This window comes from Lathamus discolor, chromosome 2 (genome assembly GCF_037157495.1).
Source record: "Lathamus discolor isolate bLatDis1 chromosome 2, bLatDis1.hap1, whole genome shotgun sequence".
NCBI classification, from domain to species: Eukaryota; Metazoa; Chordata; class Aves; order Psittaciformes; family Psittacidae; genus Lathamus; species Lathamus discolor.
In genome coordinates, this window is record NC_088885.1 from 97453898 (window position 1) to 97471043 (window position 17146).

A 17146-nucleotide genomic window follows, 5' to 3' on the forward strand; every position below is an offset into this window, starting at 1 on the left:
AAAATTAGCTTTATTTATTTCATCTTTTTTTTTGCCATCTAAATTACAGAGCCAAGATAGAAGTAACTTACTACCCAGTAAAGTACCTAGAGTTAGCACATTCGTATTCCATCAGTGATCCACACTGTAAACAAACTCAAGGTTTAAATCCATGCTTTCCTGCTACCCTTTCTGCAAGATGGAGTCCTTTGCACCACATACATTCAGGCATAGTGCAGTGCTACCATAAAAGCTGATCTTGCTCTTCCAATAAAGACCAGTTCTCTTGAAGCAAGAAAGTTACGAACATGGAGCAAGACAATATTCTTCAAATGGAAATATTTAAAAAAACAATATAAACCCCATAAAGCTTAAAATCATGCTTAAACCATGCTCCAGACAGCCACTGTGCAGTGATTGAGCCAGCTGTCCCCAGTTTAACAGCTCTGGCAAAAGAATTGTTTGGTTGCTCAAGACCCATGCTGGAATAACGCTATGTGGTGATTCAAACAGCTTTAGCAGCAGCCAGTTTAAATCACAGGGGGTTTCTTTCTTTCAGTCTGCAACAGACACACAATTACCCAGAACACCCAAGATTCAGACTAATTGTAATAAATACGTGAAATCCCTAGCAATGAGGGAAGGAGTGTATGGAAGAATACACTGTTACAAAAGTGTAGCTATTTAAAATAGAATGAAGACAAAGTTACCATATATCTGCTTCAGGATGGATTGCTTGCTGGGTTTTATGGCCGAGCTGGTTTTATTTACAGGTTTCAGGTTTTTACATGAAGGAGCTGATTTCAGAAGGCTATGGTTCAGCTGTTTCTTCCAGGCAACCCGAATGAAGAAGGCAGCTGTTTCTTGTCTCCATTTGTCTTCATCTTCTTTGCACTGCCGCTTAGCACTAAGAAGCTGGTACAACTCCTGTCTTAGCTGGTAACTAGAAAGCAGAAAAGAGAAGAGCACTTGTTTTAGGTGACCTGTTTTAACTTCGGTGCTTTCCACACATCAGTTCACATGGTGGATTACATGAGTTAACTGGGAAAACAGAACTCCCACTGACGTGCTAAGTCATTTGGATGAGAAATGTTTGCTCAGAAGCAAAAGCAGGAGCTGGGTTCAATTCTGGATACAGCTGTTATTCACACAGTTAATAAAGTTCTGGCATTACAGGTATCAAAAGTTACAGCACCACAACATCAGCGTATCGACTGCTTTATGATATATAGAAAGCATGGAGAAGACAAGACCTATAAATATTTATGAGTATAATCAATACAATACTGTTTTCTCATTTCAACTGTATTCACAGCTTAATAACACCAAATTTTCCTGTGTGTTTTACCACCACTTGCTCAGTCAATCAGTGCAAGAGACAAACCAGATCTACTTACAGGTTCAACTGCACATTTCCTCTACGGAAACCTGAGATGCTTTCCCTCCCTCCTCCAAAGGTGCTCCCCTCATCTTTTCAGCAATCTAGTTTTGCTTTTTCCCCTTCCCTTCAAAAGCTCTCTCTCCCAACACAACTTTGCCATGGCTGCTTTGATCTTACACAGTCCCAGCCCTGTTCCACGTGGCAGCAGTAGATGATCTGTCCTTCTCCCACTTTGGTGCCTAATGGCACCAGCAACCAGGAGTCGTTTGGGTTTTTTTCTTGAATCAGATACAAGTATTCTATCAGATACTGGCATTTCACACTAGCTAGTCCATTAACTAGCCTAGCAATTAACTCTGAATCTTCCCAGGACAAACCTGCCATAGATGAACATTGAGTAACACTTGTAAAATATTAATTGTAAGTAAGTGTTCGGTAACTGGCCAGAACACATTGGCCATCATCCCCTCTGGCATTTGAAAAGGTTTCTACTGGATGCCACATTAGAGGGAATGAGGAAGGAGGGAGAAGGAGGTGATTTTGTTCTCTTGCTCCATCTGCAACAAGTTCTCAGTTAAAACAAACGGCAGCACAACCAGATACAAAATGTGTAAATATACAAGCCAACAAACTGTACACGTCAAACAAACCACCAGCCATATACAGAAAAATGAGCACATAAAAGCGCAACAGAATGCCAAATGGGGATGATATCCTCAGTTACAGCCCCGATTAATTTTAAACTTTCAATAAGCTTAGTAAATTCCCTCAGTGAAACTTGCTGGGTGAGACAAATATATTCAATCTTAATATAGTGGAGCTTCAGAATTCAGGCATGTCCTGTTATACAGCTCATTAAAGTACGTAACAACTGCAGCTTACCAATAAAGGTCTGTAGTGCCTGTGAGCTGTGAAGTATTGCACGGATTCAGAACAGAAGCATTAGTAAAAGACAGAAGGGAAAAAAGCATCCAGTTTGGGTAAGTAACACGTCAATTAGAACTGCTCAATGGGGTAAGAAAGGAAGAGAAAGTGAAGGGGGGCACAGTTACAGTGACTTCCTAATGCAATGGGAGCTAGGGATGGGTTACGTGAATACTGCTGCAGGAAAAACAATTGGGGAACTGTTCTATACTTGAGCAGAAAAGACTACTAAGCTGTTCTCTTGGAATTCAGTAATTGCTGCCAGAAGCCTTTGCTGATAGGTGAAGTGACCCACTCACAGGCACTCCACCTTTGCACCCAGCTGTGATTTCATGTTTGTAAAGAACTTCTGGTAGTTTTTAGCAACAAGAAAACAACTGCGAGGCTCTGACACCAGGATGACGTAGGCAGTTATCTTTAGAGCATGGGCACATTCTCTGAATTCAGCTCTCCTGTAACTGGTCGTTCTGACCCTAGTGAGAAAAAAGAAGAGTGGCTTAAAGTGTGATGCTTTATGAATAAGCCAGTGCTTAGTCAATAAAACTACTGCACAGCAAAGAAATGTGGAATACATGTGCAGAGTGGTAAAGCTGGCAAATGGTACTCAGATTCATTGTTATAGAAGCTCTAATCTTAAAAACCACTGCTGGTCAAAGTATGCATATAGCAGTAACATATAAAGAAAATATAGCATGACTCCCATAGGAGAGCAACAGTAACAGCAACTAACTTACTTCCAGCTTCTGTCAACTCACTGTGGACTCTAGAGAATGGTACAGGTCTCAGTGCCCCCCATGAGAGCAAGCTAGACACAGAATGTGTAAGGCTCAGTGAGCAGGAGAAGCAATTAACCTTTGGCAATCCACACACCTAAACACAGGCTTTTGAGGACTACATTTATAAAGTGTGTGGACTGTGGGAATTGAAACATTTTCCCAAGAAAGGCAAGTTTCATACACTTAAGCAGAGCAGCACCATTGTGTTACAGCTCACCACAGCCCTGAATAAACTTCCAAGAAGTAAATCACAACTATAAAATTTGCAGCGAGACAAATGTATTTAATCATAATTAAGAGAAATGCCAGAACTCAAGCATGTACCTCTGCATGTTTCTAATGCAGAATTGCACATTAATGATGTGTAATTCTATTGCTGTCTACAAGTACATGCTATTTACCTGTGCCAGCCTGGACTTGAAAGACAAACACAGGACTGGGTGGGACCCACAATCACACAGTAAGTACCTGCATAAGAACTATAATTCACTGTACAGTGGGTGGGAAAACAGGTATTTCAGAGGGAGAGTCAGAATAACTGACATCACAGTAACAGTCAGCACATGCTGGGTGAGCTAGCTGGAAACACTTAACCATGACTTCTTGGCACCCAGGTGCCACCATCAGACTTGGGATCCACATCCTAAAATACTCACAGCAATTCTTTTTTGGAATGTATACGAACTGTGCTTCAGAGGGAGAAGCAGAAATATCTTCTTTTTAAAAATAAAAACTACTGATGTGATAACAGCATGGAAATTGGGAGGAGGAAATCTGGTCTGATTTCACAGCTCCCATCATCCGTGTGGGTTTCAAAACACTCACGCAATAAAGTTCATGCTGAGCTTGAAGTGTAAGCAGAAGAGACAGCAGAACTGGTGGGCCTGGGAGAGAGAAGACAGGAGGGAAGCACAGCTCTTCACAACAGTGGCGTGCCCTCACCTCAGCACTGCTGCCAATCAAACTGTTCTGTGTTTTGCATCAAAACATTCACTGAAATAAATGCGTTCTAATATCACTGCAAATGTTATGAACTCCAGCAAAGGTCTAGCAACAGTACATTGTCCACAGATGTAACAAAATGGCAGTGGAGGAACAGCCAAACTAACGTCTCCTGCAGTCTTGCAGAGCTATGATCCATGTTAATGTTCTATATACTATTGGAGTTTTGCAAACAGAGCAAGTATGTTTATTTTTCTTTATTAATTCTCACAATAGCAAATGTCATTTAAACAATCTTTAATCCTCATAATTTCTGAAGTGCTGTGAGTGCATGCTCAGTGATAGAAAACACCACTGCTGTTCCAGCAGATGGATAGTTCAGAAAGATCTATCCACAATCTTTAGTCAAAACTGTAAATGGAATACAAAGATTTCTATACAGGCAAGCTAGCTCAATACAGGGCTTTAGATCCCAGATCTTGTGAGGAAATTTGCACAAGCACTCACTACACATTTTTTCACTTTGACTGAAAGACATGGTATGTGTCTACTCCTCTATGGGGATTTTAATTTGCTGTTCAGTGAAAACAGCATAGCCTTCAGAAGCAACAGTATCACTTATGGATATACTCTCCTAACCTACTCCTGACTTTAGCTTTTGGTATCTAAAAAGACCTTAACACATAAGACGAGAAATTGGCATCTACATGAGAAAAGGCCAACGAGAACACTGCCAGCACTGAGCTGCTTGCATAGTGTCTGGAAGCAGCAGAGAGAGTTGAAGGCAGAAGTGGTGGATCACTGGGAAAACAAGTGGCTGCTTTGCTTTGCAGGTCAGTGTGGGTATGAGTAATGGGGCAGAAGCACAGAAACACAGAATGGTTTGAGACCATTTAGTTCGAACCCCCTGCCATAGGCAGGGACACCTTCCACTAAACCAGGTTGATCCAAGCCCCATCCAACCTGGCCTTGAACACTGCCAGGGATGAGGCAGCCCCATCTTCCCCAGGCAACCTGTATCAGTGCCTCACCACCCTCATCATGAAAGAGCTTCCTCCTTTATGTCCAATCTAACCCTACCCTCTGTCAGTTTAAAACTGTCCCCCCTTGTCCTGTCACTACAAGCCCTGGTAAAAAGTCTTATTCCATCTTTCTTATAAACCCCCTTTCAAGGGGGGCACAATCAGGTCTCCCCTGTGCTTTCTATCTTCAGGCTGAACAAGCATGCTCAGCCTGTTTTCATAGCAGAGATGTTCCGGCCCTCTGACCATTTTCACGGCCCTTCTCTGGAGCTGTTCCAATGCTCCAAGAGGTCCATGTCTTTCTTGTCCTGAGGACCCCAGAGCTGGATGAGCAGACAGCAAACAAAGAGCATTCATGAAAGCAGGACAATGCTGTGGAAAGCAAACACTGGGACATCTCACTCTCTCCTGTCTGCCTCTTCTGTACATCAGTCATTCCTGCACAATCAAGTTACTCAAGTTAGCTTCATGTTTTGGCAATGAACTTCCAAAGCTTCCAAACCTTTTGTAGTTTGGTTGCCCGGCTGAAAGCCAGGTCAGAATACAATTTCAAGTGTGTCAGTAAATGGTGGCGAAGGATCTGGCTACAAAAACCTTTTCGGGAAAAACCCTGTATCCCTCCATGTGCAAGTTTCCTAATGAACATGAGAGCAGTGAACTGCAGGCTTATGCAAATTCTGATCTACACTCTCCGAAGAAATATCAGTGCTTGAAACACAAGTTTCATAACTTCTTCAATTATTAAAAGTCATCACTTACCTTGTACTTTTTATGAGCTTACTAATATAATTCCAGGCGACTGAAACCTGCTTTCACTTGTTTGGTGAAAGATTATTAAATTCATTATTTAGCACCGGTAATGTAAGCAAAAGGACCAAACAAAAGCACTTTGCCAACAAGCTGATTTACTTTACGTTTACTTATATCTTACTCTTCTCTAGCTACTGAAACAGCAGTCTTACCTTCTCCATGTCCTCTGGATGACTGTAGCAGCATAGTTCTTCTTCCGAAACAGCTCTTTTCTTTTTCTTTCTTTTTCTATAATCTGCATTCGAATCTCTAAAGGGATCAGCTCAATATTTGTACTTTGCCATGCGACAGAACATGATTGATCATCTGCATTCCTGGATCCAATTATGCCTGTTTTTTCCAAGTTCAAACTGTCATCAGGAGCAGAACATGCTGCTGGGTTTCTTGGCACAGCTCCCATAGGTTCTGCCTTAGCAGACAATAAAGGGGAGGCCTTTTTTGCTAACTCATTATTTCCCACTGTGTTAGTTTGTTCTACAGCGTGCACACTGTCATTTCTGGTGTTTACAAATACTGTTTTGGCACTTCCTGGTCTACTAGAGCCAGCTGGTGAACATCGCTCATCATTTACCTCTTTATTTCTGCATTTCTGATGATGTCTTTTGCTTTTGGAAGAAGCTTCACATTGCTTCGAGTTTCTCGCAACTCCACCAGTACAGCTGACATTGCAGAAGAACACAGCCGTTCCTTCACAACGGTCCCTGCTGCCAGATGAAGGCTGACTTTGATCTCTTAGCTTTTCCCCAACACTTGCAGTCCTACAAGCAGCAGCAGTATGCCTTCTGCTCCTCCGAGCACAAGCACCCGCTGTGTTGACAGTGTGCTCCTTGTGCTTTTCTCCATCCAGTTCTGTAGCAGCTATGACCTGATGTTTCACTTCAACTTTTGTTCCCTCTTTTGCTTTGTCGCAATGGAAATGGACACAACTTGACTTGCTTTTGATGTGTTTCCTCAGTGAATCTTTAGACAGAGAAATGGAAACCAACATTCAGCCTTCGAACCAACAAAACATAGGTTTTTTCTCTATTTCCCTTTTTGCTGAGTTAGCTTTGAGGCACACTGGGATTTACTAAAATGAAAAAACACGTGAGCAGGAAGAATCAGAAGTGGACCTGATTGCCTGTAACAGTGCAGTCCCAAACCTCTTAATTTGCTTTTGGTTCTCAAAGTATTTTTCTTTCTTACAATGCATTTGACTTAGATGCCTAAAAAAATGTTCACAGGGAAAAACTGTTTATTCACCTACCTAAATATACTGGTGTTCTCCAAAGAAACCAGCTCCCAGTGTGGTGCAGGAATGCAGCCCTATGAACACATCTGCTCATTTCAGTGCAGATACTATGACAGACTGTCACTGTTTCAAGCTTACTTGCTGAAGTTCTGCTCTAGCCGCCCTGTATCCTGGCATGTGGTGACAGACTGGGTAACCCACTCGGCTTCTCGGTACTTGACATCCTAAATGAAACTAGGCAGTCCTTCCCATTTCTCCCTTGCTGCTGAGAGATAAGTGCTTCTAAATGCCCTTGTGAGGATGATTTGGAAACCAGACTTCAGTGCAAAACTGAAAATCTCCCATCTACCATACACCTTCCATTTTGTTTGGAAACTAACAGAAGAATGAGAAAACAGGCCAGGCAGGATGAAATGTAACAGACAGAATGGTTGTTAAGGGGTAGGTAAGACAGGAAAAAGAAGAGAAAAAGATCTTTGATATACCGGAATCACAGAAAATCTACTGGATCATCCAAAACCTGGAGAAACCATGCTATATTCATCCCCACTGCAGCCTGTCAGGATACTCTTTTCACTGGGTAACAGAATATAGCACATTATCAGATTACACAAAGGAAACTAAAGATTATCATCAATGACATCTCCAACAAAGAAGATGTATCATAGTGACAGGTCAGTGTGGGCTGAGAAGCTACTCTAATTTATACATGATTAGCATATGTGTAGATAGCCCTCTGTGTTCTTGGACAGGGAAAAATTCCCAATCTATTATTGTAATCTATTATTAATGTAATTATTTTTTTCTTATCTATTTTGATCTATTGTTTTAACTGCTCAGAACAGAGAAGGAAATTCACTCTCTTTTGCATTACACCTAGGGAATAGACAATTTAAAAACAACGTGCCTTCTGATGCCAAGATTTCTAAGGGCATAATCCAACTCCTAGAGAAGCCAAATCAGAAACTGCCAGTGCCATCAATAAAATGGACATAGGGCTGACAGTTAGCTCAAACATACGAAGTTTACAGCAGTGTTCTCTCAGCAAGGAAAAAGGACACAGCTTTAAAAGAAAAGCCTTGTCATTCTGAATTCACCAACACCCGCTACCTGGTTAGCACGTGCATCATGTAGACAGCTTTTTTACTTCAACCATAAGAAACTGAAGTAGTATGTGCAAAACTTCTGAACCTGAACAACTGGGTAACTGGATAATGGAAAAAGCCCATAATTTAAGTGTTCTAACTCATCTTTTAAGGTTGATAGAAACTTTCTTAGATAGAAAGACCAAGCAATAGCAAGCATAGAAAACAAAAAAAAAAGAACTTATCTGTTTTTACTACAGCTAAGGCAAATGAGATAACATAAATAGGAAAGAGGATTTCTCTGTGAAGAACAGATCAGAAAACCCCACCAATTAAATCATAGTTTCCACAGCCCACATGATCTAAATTTATATTTAATTCCAATAAAATGCCCAATGAAATCCATTAAATTTTTGGTCACAAGAGGACTGATTAAAACACTTAATGAGAACTGACTAAAGAACTTAATGATTTGATCCTTGCTGCATCAGCTTTCTTGGCATCATTTCAATAGCAAAAAGAGAATGCAGGCCTAAAAATGGCATAGCATTTTATTTCAAACATAGGCTTTTTGGACTAGGCAAGAGGGGCCTTTCTTTACAATCTGAAAGTAAACTGCTCTTGTAGAAGTAGACATGTATTTTCAGAAAAAGACTGAGCAAAGAGTTTTGCTGTCATGTCCAACATGGTGAAGAAAGATAGTAAATAACAGAAAGAATCTTCTACTTAAAATTCTACTGTTTGTGGAAATTATATTCTGCTTTTAAAGACATATTGAAAATAAAAAAATCTCCAGGCAATAGCCTATATGATTTTAAAATTTTACTTGTAGAACCATCACCATGGAAAAATTATTCTGGCATAGCTACATCAGAAAATCTCCATCTTCAGGGAAGCCTTCAATCAAAAGGCCAAGCTAGATGCTGGTGGCATTTGCTGCTGGTTTGAATTCCCTAGGTTACTGTAAAGGGTAGTGTACTCAACTGAACATAAATGCAGTTTTCCAAATACAAGTATCAATAATAGAATCCTTTATAGAAAACTTGGCAAACTCTGTCCTGATCTCTGTAGTCAGTTTGAATCTATAGGCCCTATTTCCCATGGATTACCTAGTACCTACTTCCTCAGGTCATTCTCTCTGCAAAACTATAGTATTTGGTCCAGAACCAGTGGGAGTCTGATTGATGCAATGCAGTTTCCATTGTCATAACCAACAGAAGATTCTGGCTAAGAATGGATACTGGAGTCAGTAAAAGAAAAGGCTGCTTGTTCCTCTTTTATAGTTTCTTTGTACTTCTTCTTTTCTTCCTGCCCTTCACTGCTGTAAACCTCCCCACATCTCTCTTTCCCGTTTCCCTTTTTTTCATACTTATCAATTTTTCCTCATTATGTTACTATCTCACAAAACTAACAAGAAATGCCGATAAATTGATGATGCATTTAAAGACAGAATAAAAGAGTGCAGCAGGGTACCTTTGACACACTGCTTCTTAGTACAATTTCTAAAAAACAATCTCACTTCTCAAAAAATATCCTAAAGTGTTCTCAAAAAGAGCGCTTCAGAGACAAAACATAGGAGAACTCTGACATGGAGAATGAAGCAGACTGAACAGCTCCCTCTGTACGCTAGAGATGTCGCTTAGAACAATTTTATCCTCATTTCAACCTCATTTAGAAAACAAGAATTACCATTTCTCCATTAGCACTCTTCAAGTATCCCACAGATGTGCCAAATATCTTTAATCTCATTTTCTCCTAACAATGCAACTAATAGAACAACTCCCAACAGCCAGTTCTCACATATTTTAGGTATGTAAAAGACATTGTATATACTGGCATTTTTGACTACTTAAGATGACAAAACACACACAGTAAAAAGAATCTGTATCTAACTCTTATCATATATGAATTGCTTAAATGATGAAAGAATAAGAAATGCTAGAAAGATGAAAGAAGTCCTATACATAAAACACCCACACATGGATAATCAGGACAATTTAAAAAGCTTACAAACCTGTCCTGATTTTATGACCTTCACTCTGAGGCTCGGCTGACATGCAGCTCTCCTTTGGTGTTCCTTTGTTGTGACAAGCTTTAGGTGAACCTCTACTGTTTCTCCCGAGTTGAATTTGTGAACCACTGAGGGACAGAGATCTCTTACTCTGTGTATCAATGGGTTTGTTAGGTAACTGTGAGTTGCTGGTAGTCTTCTCTTGATTTACAGCATTCTGTTGTACTCGAAGCCTGTTTTCTTCCACATTCTGCATCCCATTCTGTAGCTTGGCCTCTTTTCTTTTACTTTCCTCTTCACGTTTCCTGTAATTATAGTCAATACCGTAAGAATTCCAAAGACAAAATCTTGGGAGCATGTATCTAACTTGAACACATTGCCTTCTAGAAACTTGACACTGCCACAACAAAACCCTGAGGATAACACCTTTTTTGTGAGAAAGGGACGCCTATTGTATTGAAGTGTCTTAACTTGATCTGAAATAACAACTGACTTGCAGCTACAGCTTAATTAAGCTTAAATCCTTATTAGTTAGCTGCCCATTCAGTTTGCAGTGGTTCAAGCTGATTTTACAGCACTCCCTTATTGAAAACAATGAAATTTAAGTTTTTTATAAATATACAAAAGCTAAAAGCAGGATTTTGAAAAAGTGACAGAAGACAAGCAATATGATACTAATAACTATGTTTTTCGTTAGTAATGAACAATGCTTTCATATAAGTAGTTATGCAATGCACTCTACGTGAAAACTAGAAAACCAGTAAAACACATCATCTCTTTGAAAATTATTTTTCATACTTACCTGTGTCATAATTAATTCAGATAATTATAAACCAATTTTAAACTAGCTACTGGTAATAACTTGCTCCTATGTATTTATCATTGGCAGATAACTTAATGCATATAATCAGATCATACATTATACAAATGATAAATGCTGAAAATATGAGATGTGAATTAAAAACTTGTGTGCCCGTAGTATGCCATTACAGTTATGATACTTGGTTTTCAAAATGAAAGAAGTCATGCATCCCTTAAATAGTGTAGATAAAAAGAAGAATTTTGGACAAGGTTAGGAAAGGTGCATCTCTTGAATAAAGTTTTGCAGCCTATTTTTAAATACAGTGAGATATCATTGCACTTTAGCTTTTAAATACTTCTCCTACAAAGCAGAATAAACCCCATAGCACATAGCAAACATTACCTACCTACCACTGAACTTGGTTTTGCAAATTAAGCACTGGTTGTAAGATGAAGTGACATTTTTCCTGTTGGAATGGACAAGTGATAAATGTCGTATCATGTCGCTGCCTGGTATTTTAACTTGCTTCCAATGCTACAACATAGTTTGCAGACTGTTGACACATTAGCTCACAGCACAGCATATGACAGGTTAGTTATGCAGCATGCCATCCTCAGTTCCTGTGAGTTGTATCAATGCCAGTATATGTCATTTCAGCGTGAGCTGCCAGAGAGAAGCCTTAACTTTATCTGTCAGTACTATCTTATGAAGTACACTCTGCAGAAGCAGCTGATTGAACTCTGCACCTGAAAAGCTGTTAATAGATCTAAAAAATACACTCCCAGCAGCCTGAGGTTCAGTATTCCCTCTGGCATGGAAAAACGTGGCTAGTTTCAAATAATGCCAGCATTCCACAACTGGACTACATGGGGATGTCTGGATTGTGTACAGTATGGATCTCACTGTCATTACTCTGCTATTTCAGCTGATGAATCAGATCTTACTATTCACAGAATAGCGCTTTCCTACAAGAATCAAGCAGCCTATTACCAGTATCCTCCATTAGGGTATTTAAAAAGAAAGTGTGAGACACGTGCGATACACAATCAGGCCAGAGTGACCTGACTCTTTGGATGAGCAGATTAACTCAAAACAGTAACTTCAGTGACACACTGATTGTAAAGTTATTGAAATGACACAGGACCAGAAATGCACAAGAAGCAAAGGGGATTTTTCTTAAAAAAAGGCCTTCCTTGTGTGCTGGTTTTTCAGATTAAACTGCAGAAATAATAAATGGAAGGGATTTCAAAGCTCCCTATTCATAGCCTATCATGCTAATTGTCACACAACAGCTTAGTCAATTAACAGATTCCTGAATACTTACGAACCTCCCCTTGTGTTTTTTCTTTATTTACTTAGAAATTCAGTTTGTGTCACAATGAAACTTATCTTTCAAATGAAAATTTCCAAGTTTTGCTGTTGTCTGACTTGAGAGATTAGGTTTGATGGAGAAGTAAAGGAGGAGAAAATTCCTGCTTTAAGGGTTCTCATTCATTTTTGGGAGGTTCTAGCTATACGACAGGATCCAAATCTGGGCTCTCAAATTAGACGACTGCGGCTTGATAGTGATAACAGAGCTGGCAGCCCAGCATTTTCCACTATAATTGCAACAGGATTTTGTTCTGAATGGTCATAAATTTGTATTTCAGTACAAAAGTGAGAGAATGGAAACTGAGCCTTTAGCAGATGGAAAGGAACAGTTTCAGCCTCACGCATTTGTGAAGACACAGAGATGCTCTGAATTTTGATCCTGCTAAAATGAAGCCAACCTCTTCTATTCTGTTAAGAACACTGTGCTTTCTGTATCTATCTACTCTGTTTTAAATTTAGAACATCTCCATGTGCCTGGAGAGCATTTTTGAAGTTGTCCTTGCAAGAAACAGTTACTTCAAAAATCATAACTGAAAATAGATCTCCAGGTATGGTTCTACTACTGCTGAAGCTTTATCTGGACCAAGAGGAGTTATATTTCATGCTGTATAAGCAGCCGCCTTCTGCTATACAATTTAGCATGATGCTTGTTTTTAAAAGCATAACACTTTTGAATCACGACATGTTCAGCTTCTGATCTACTACAATCTTGAACAGATAGTTCTTAATAAAAATGCTAAGAGGCAGTTTCTGACCAGTATTCTTGTGTTGATTGATCTTCCCAAATGTATAGAGCACTCCACTGTCCTTACCTAGCTACCTGTTTTTTCCTCAATCATTTCTCATATGTATTTTAACACCATTCATATTTCTAATTTAGTCTTCAATATGCTTACAGTCTTCTGCATTTTTATGTTTTCCACCCTAACGGACTGGAGCATCTTTCATATGAGAAGAGGCTGAGAAAGCTGGGACTATTCAGCTTGGACAAGGGAGGGCTCTGAGGGGAATCTCATCTATGTCTATAAATATCTGATGGGAGGGAATGAAGAACATGGAGCCAGACTGTTCTCAGTATCACCCACAGCAGGCAGTAAGCATAAATTAAAATTCATTAAATCCTACCTGAACACCAGAAAACACATTTTTTACTGTGAGGGTGGTCAAACACTGGAACAGGTTGCCCACAGAAGTTGTGGAGTCTCCATTTGCATAGACACTTAAAACATGACTGGACATGGTCCTGGGCAAGCTGGCCCTTGATTCTCCAACCCCACCAGTCCTCCTAAAGTTTTTAAGGGTAACCATTTTAAGATTATATCACCCAATTTTCTAAGCAACTCAGGATGAGCTTTACCAGGCTAAGCTGATCTGAAAGCACAGAATCACAGAATCACAGAATCCCAAGGGTTGGAAGGGACCTCAAAAGATCATCTAGTCCAACCCCCCTGCAAGAGCAGGGTAACCTACAGTACATCACACAGGAACTTGTCCAGGCGGGCCTTGAATATCTCCAGTGTAGGAGACTCCACAACCCCCCTGGGCAACCTGTTCCAGTGCTCTGTCACTCTTACAGTAAAGAAGTTCTTCCTGATGTTAACGTGGAACTTCCTATGTTCCAGTTTACACCCATTGCCCCTTGTCCTATCACTGGATATCACTGAAAAAAGCCTAGCTCCATCATCCTGACACCTACCCTTTACATATTTGTAAACATTGATGAGGTCACCCCTCAGTCTCCTCTTCTCCAAGCTAAAGAGACCCAGCTCCCTCAGCCTCTCCTCATAAGGGAGATGTTCCACTCCCTTAATCATCTTTGTGGCTCTGCGCTGGACTCCTTCAAGCAATTCCCTGTCCTTCTTGAACAGAGGGGCCCAGAACTGGACGCAATATTCCAGATGCGGCCTCACCAAGGCTGAGTAGAGGGGGAGGAGAACCTCTCTTGACCTACTAACCACTCCCTTTCTAATGCACCCTAAGATGCCATTTGCCTTCTTGGCCACAAGAGCACATTGCTGGCTCATGGTCATCCTCCTATCCACCAGGACCCCCAGGTCCCTTTCCCCTTCACTACTTTCCAGCAGGTCAACCCCCAACCTGTACTGGTACATGGGGTTGTTCTTCCCCAGATGCAAGACTCTACACTTGCCCTTGTTAAATTTCATCAAGTTTCTCCCCGCCCAACTCTCCAGCCTGTCCAGGTCTCGCTGAATGGCAGCACAGTCCTCTGGTGTGTCAGCCACTCCTCCCAGTTTTGTGTCATCAGCAAACTTGCTGAGGGTGCACTCAGTTCCCTCATCCAGGTCATTGATGAAAATATTAAACAGCACCGGTCCCAGCACCGACCCCTGAGGAACTCCACTAGTCACAGACCTCCAGCTAGATTCTGCGCCATTGACCACAACTCTCTGTCTTCTTCCTTTCAACCAGTTCTCGATCCACCTCACTACTTGATTGTCAAGCCCACACTTCTTTAGCTTATCTATGAGGATGCTGTGGGAGACAGTATCAAATGCCTTACTGAAATCAAGAAAAACTACACCTCACTCATACACTAAACTCTAAACTGTTGCTTCAGTATTTTATCCTGCATTGCTGCCCTTTGTTACTAGTGTGATTCCACTTGCTAATGGGCATCATTTGACATTTAATGAAGACTGAAACAAACAGACATAGAACACTTCAGACTTCTTAGTATCAGTCATGGAGAAACCCTTTCTTTGCTCTTCCTTTTACAAGACGTGTGTTTTGACCCTTTTTAAAGTTGGGTGCAACATTTGCTTTCCTCCAGTCATTGAGGACCCTTCCCTGGCCTCTGTGACCTTTCAAAGATATTGGAAAGTGGCCTTTTAAGGGCATCCATTAGTTCTCTCAGCACCGCTGGATGCAACCCATCTGGTTCCATGGACTTGTCTGGGCTGAGTTCTCCCAAGTGATCCCTGACTTAATCCTGATTTACAGCTGGCAGCTCTTCTCCTTGAACCACTTCCCTAAGCACAGAGGCCCGGGAGACATTCTTGGTGAAGACTGAGAAAAACAAAGCATTGAGTATTTCTGGCACACCTGTCTGTTATCACTAAGTCACTTGCACAATTCAAGCAACAGGTCCACATTTTCTTTGCTTACCCTTTTAATAATAATGTAGGGGCAGAAGCTCACCTTATTACCTGTGACTTCCCTTCAAAGCCTCAACTCCATTTGAGTTTAGGCTTTTCTGACACCATCCCTACAAGCCCAAGCAATGTTTTCACATTCTTCCTTTGCACCCCATTCCTGCTTTCACCTTTTGTATATTGCCCTTTTGCATTTGAGCTCTATCATGGCTTCCCTGCTTACCCAAATTTGTCTCCTGATATGTCTGTTTGCTCAGTGACATAACAGTGTGCATGCTGTTTTGCCCTGAATCAATCTTCATTTTATAAATTACCACTTCTTTGACATAGGTTTGTTTAACATGGGTGAATATGTTTGTATAGAAATATTTCACAGGCATTTAATACAGTCAATGTAACTTTACCAGAAAATAATACACATATGTGATATTGGTTGACTTTTCATTAAGAAAGAAAGCCCAACAGATTAAACCCATGCAGACTTAGGAATGATTTGTATTAGTGAGTCTGTCTAACATATTACAAAGCAAGTTTAAATACATGCACTGAAATAGTGTGTGTGTGGGGTGCTCAATCTAGGAGTTCACCAGCATTCTGGATTCCCACATATAGTCTACTTTTATCTGGAGAGCAGATTTTTAAACATCAGTAGGGACATTAGAGTTTTGTATGTAGCAACACCCTGGCCAATTTTAGCTGTGGAATGCACAGATGGGTACGCAGAATGATGACAACATAATGTCCCTTCAGTTTATTACAGATCATAAAACTGCAATTAAATGGAATTTGTTATGTGACAACTTGATTTGCTTGTACACTCCAATTGTATTTTAATTCTATTTTTATGGTATTTGGTACACAGACTTTGTTTCTATTGTTTTCAAACAAATCAACAACAGCTTAGTAAGTTTCAGAAAGTACATCAGAAACTCACAGAGGAAAATAATTGTAAAACACCTCAAAATTTCCATGAGACAATCCTTTTTCGTTTTACCTTCTAAATGGTAGCACAGATTCTTTTACAAATTACTGTCATCATAAAGAATAAAGCTGCCTCATTTGGTAGTCAGTTGTGACCACACAGCAAGAAACAGAGTTTTCCAAACAAAAAAGAAATATATAAGATATTGGGGATATTTTCAAAGGCAGTTTCTCCATGCATGAGTTTGACTTCTACTGACTTCAGCAAAAAAGACAAATAGTAGAAGGGCTGCAAGTTACAACTTTAGCATCTAAAGACTCTGCAAGCGATTAGTCAGATGAGATTTCTAGCTTTAGTTCTCTCTGGGCATTAAAAACTACTGAACAGTACAGTAGTAGCACTCAAACCCAATGAGGTCAAACTGGCCAGTTAGGCAGAACATCAAAATACAAAAACTGAAATAGAGCACAGTGTAGCTGACTTTGTCTACGATACACAGATGCAACAAAAATATCTCTAGGTATAATGATTATGTTGTGTGCTTATTCATTTGACCTCTCTACAGAAATAATACTACAAAATCATGCAGAAATATTTTCAGATTGTTATGCTTTTTTATTCTGGAATCAGACTTCATCATGAGAAACCAGGTGCTAATTTGTTCTTCTTCATATAATATTCTTGAAGGATAAAACCACAGCAACTGAAGTATTTTGACGATCATTTATGTACCTTTTGATTTTAGAATTTCACCACTTTACTACTATCACCTCATGT

At 40.1% G+C, this 17146-nt stretch overlaps 1 protein-coding gene across 5 annotated transcripts in view; it reads right to left on the reverse strand.

The window, feature by feature from the left end:
* The window catches only part of INVS (inversin), an 86218-nt gene that overhangs the window by 4111 nt on the left and 64961 nt on the right, over positions 1-17146 (reverse strand). For 4 of the 5 annotated variants that reach the window (XM_065667829.1, XM_065667827.1, XM_065667828.1 and 1 more), the window contains 3 exons: positions 10165-10466; positions 5987-6794; positions 690-922 (listed from right to left, as the gene is read on the reverse strand). In XM_065667829.1, coding sequence (XP_065523901.1) covers positions 690-922; positions 5987-6794; positions 10165-10466 — 1343 coding nt within the window. The remainder of the gene's footprint in view (positions 1-689; positions 923-5986; positions 6795-10164; positions 10467-17146) is intronic. The other variant, XM_065667830.1, reaches the window with a different exon arrangement.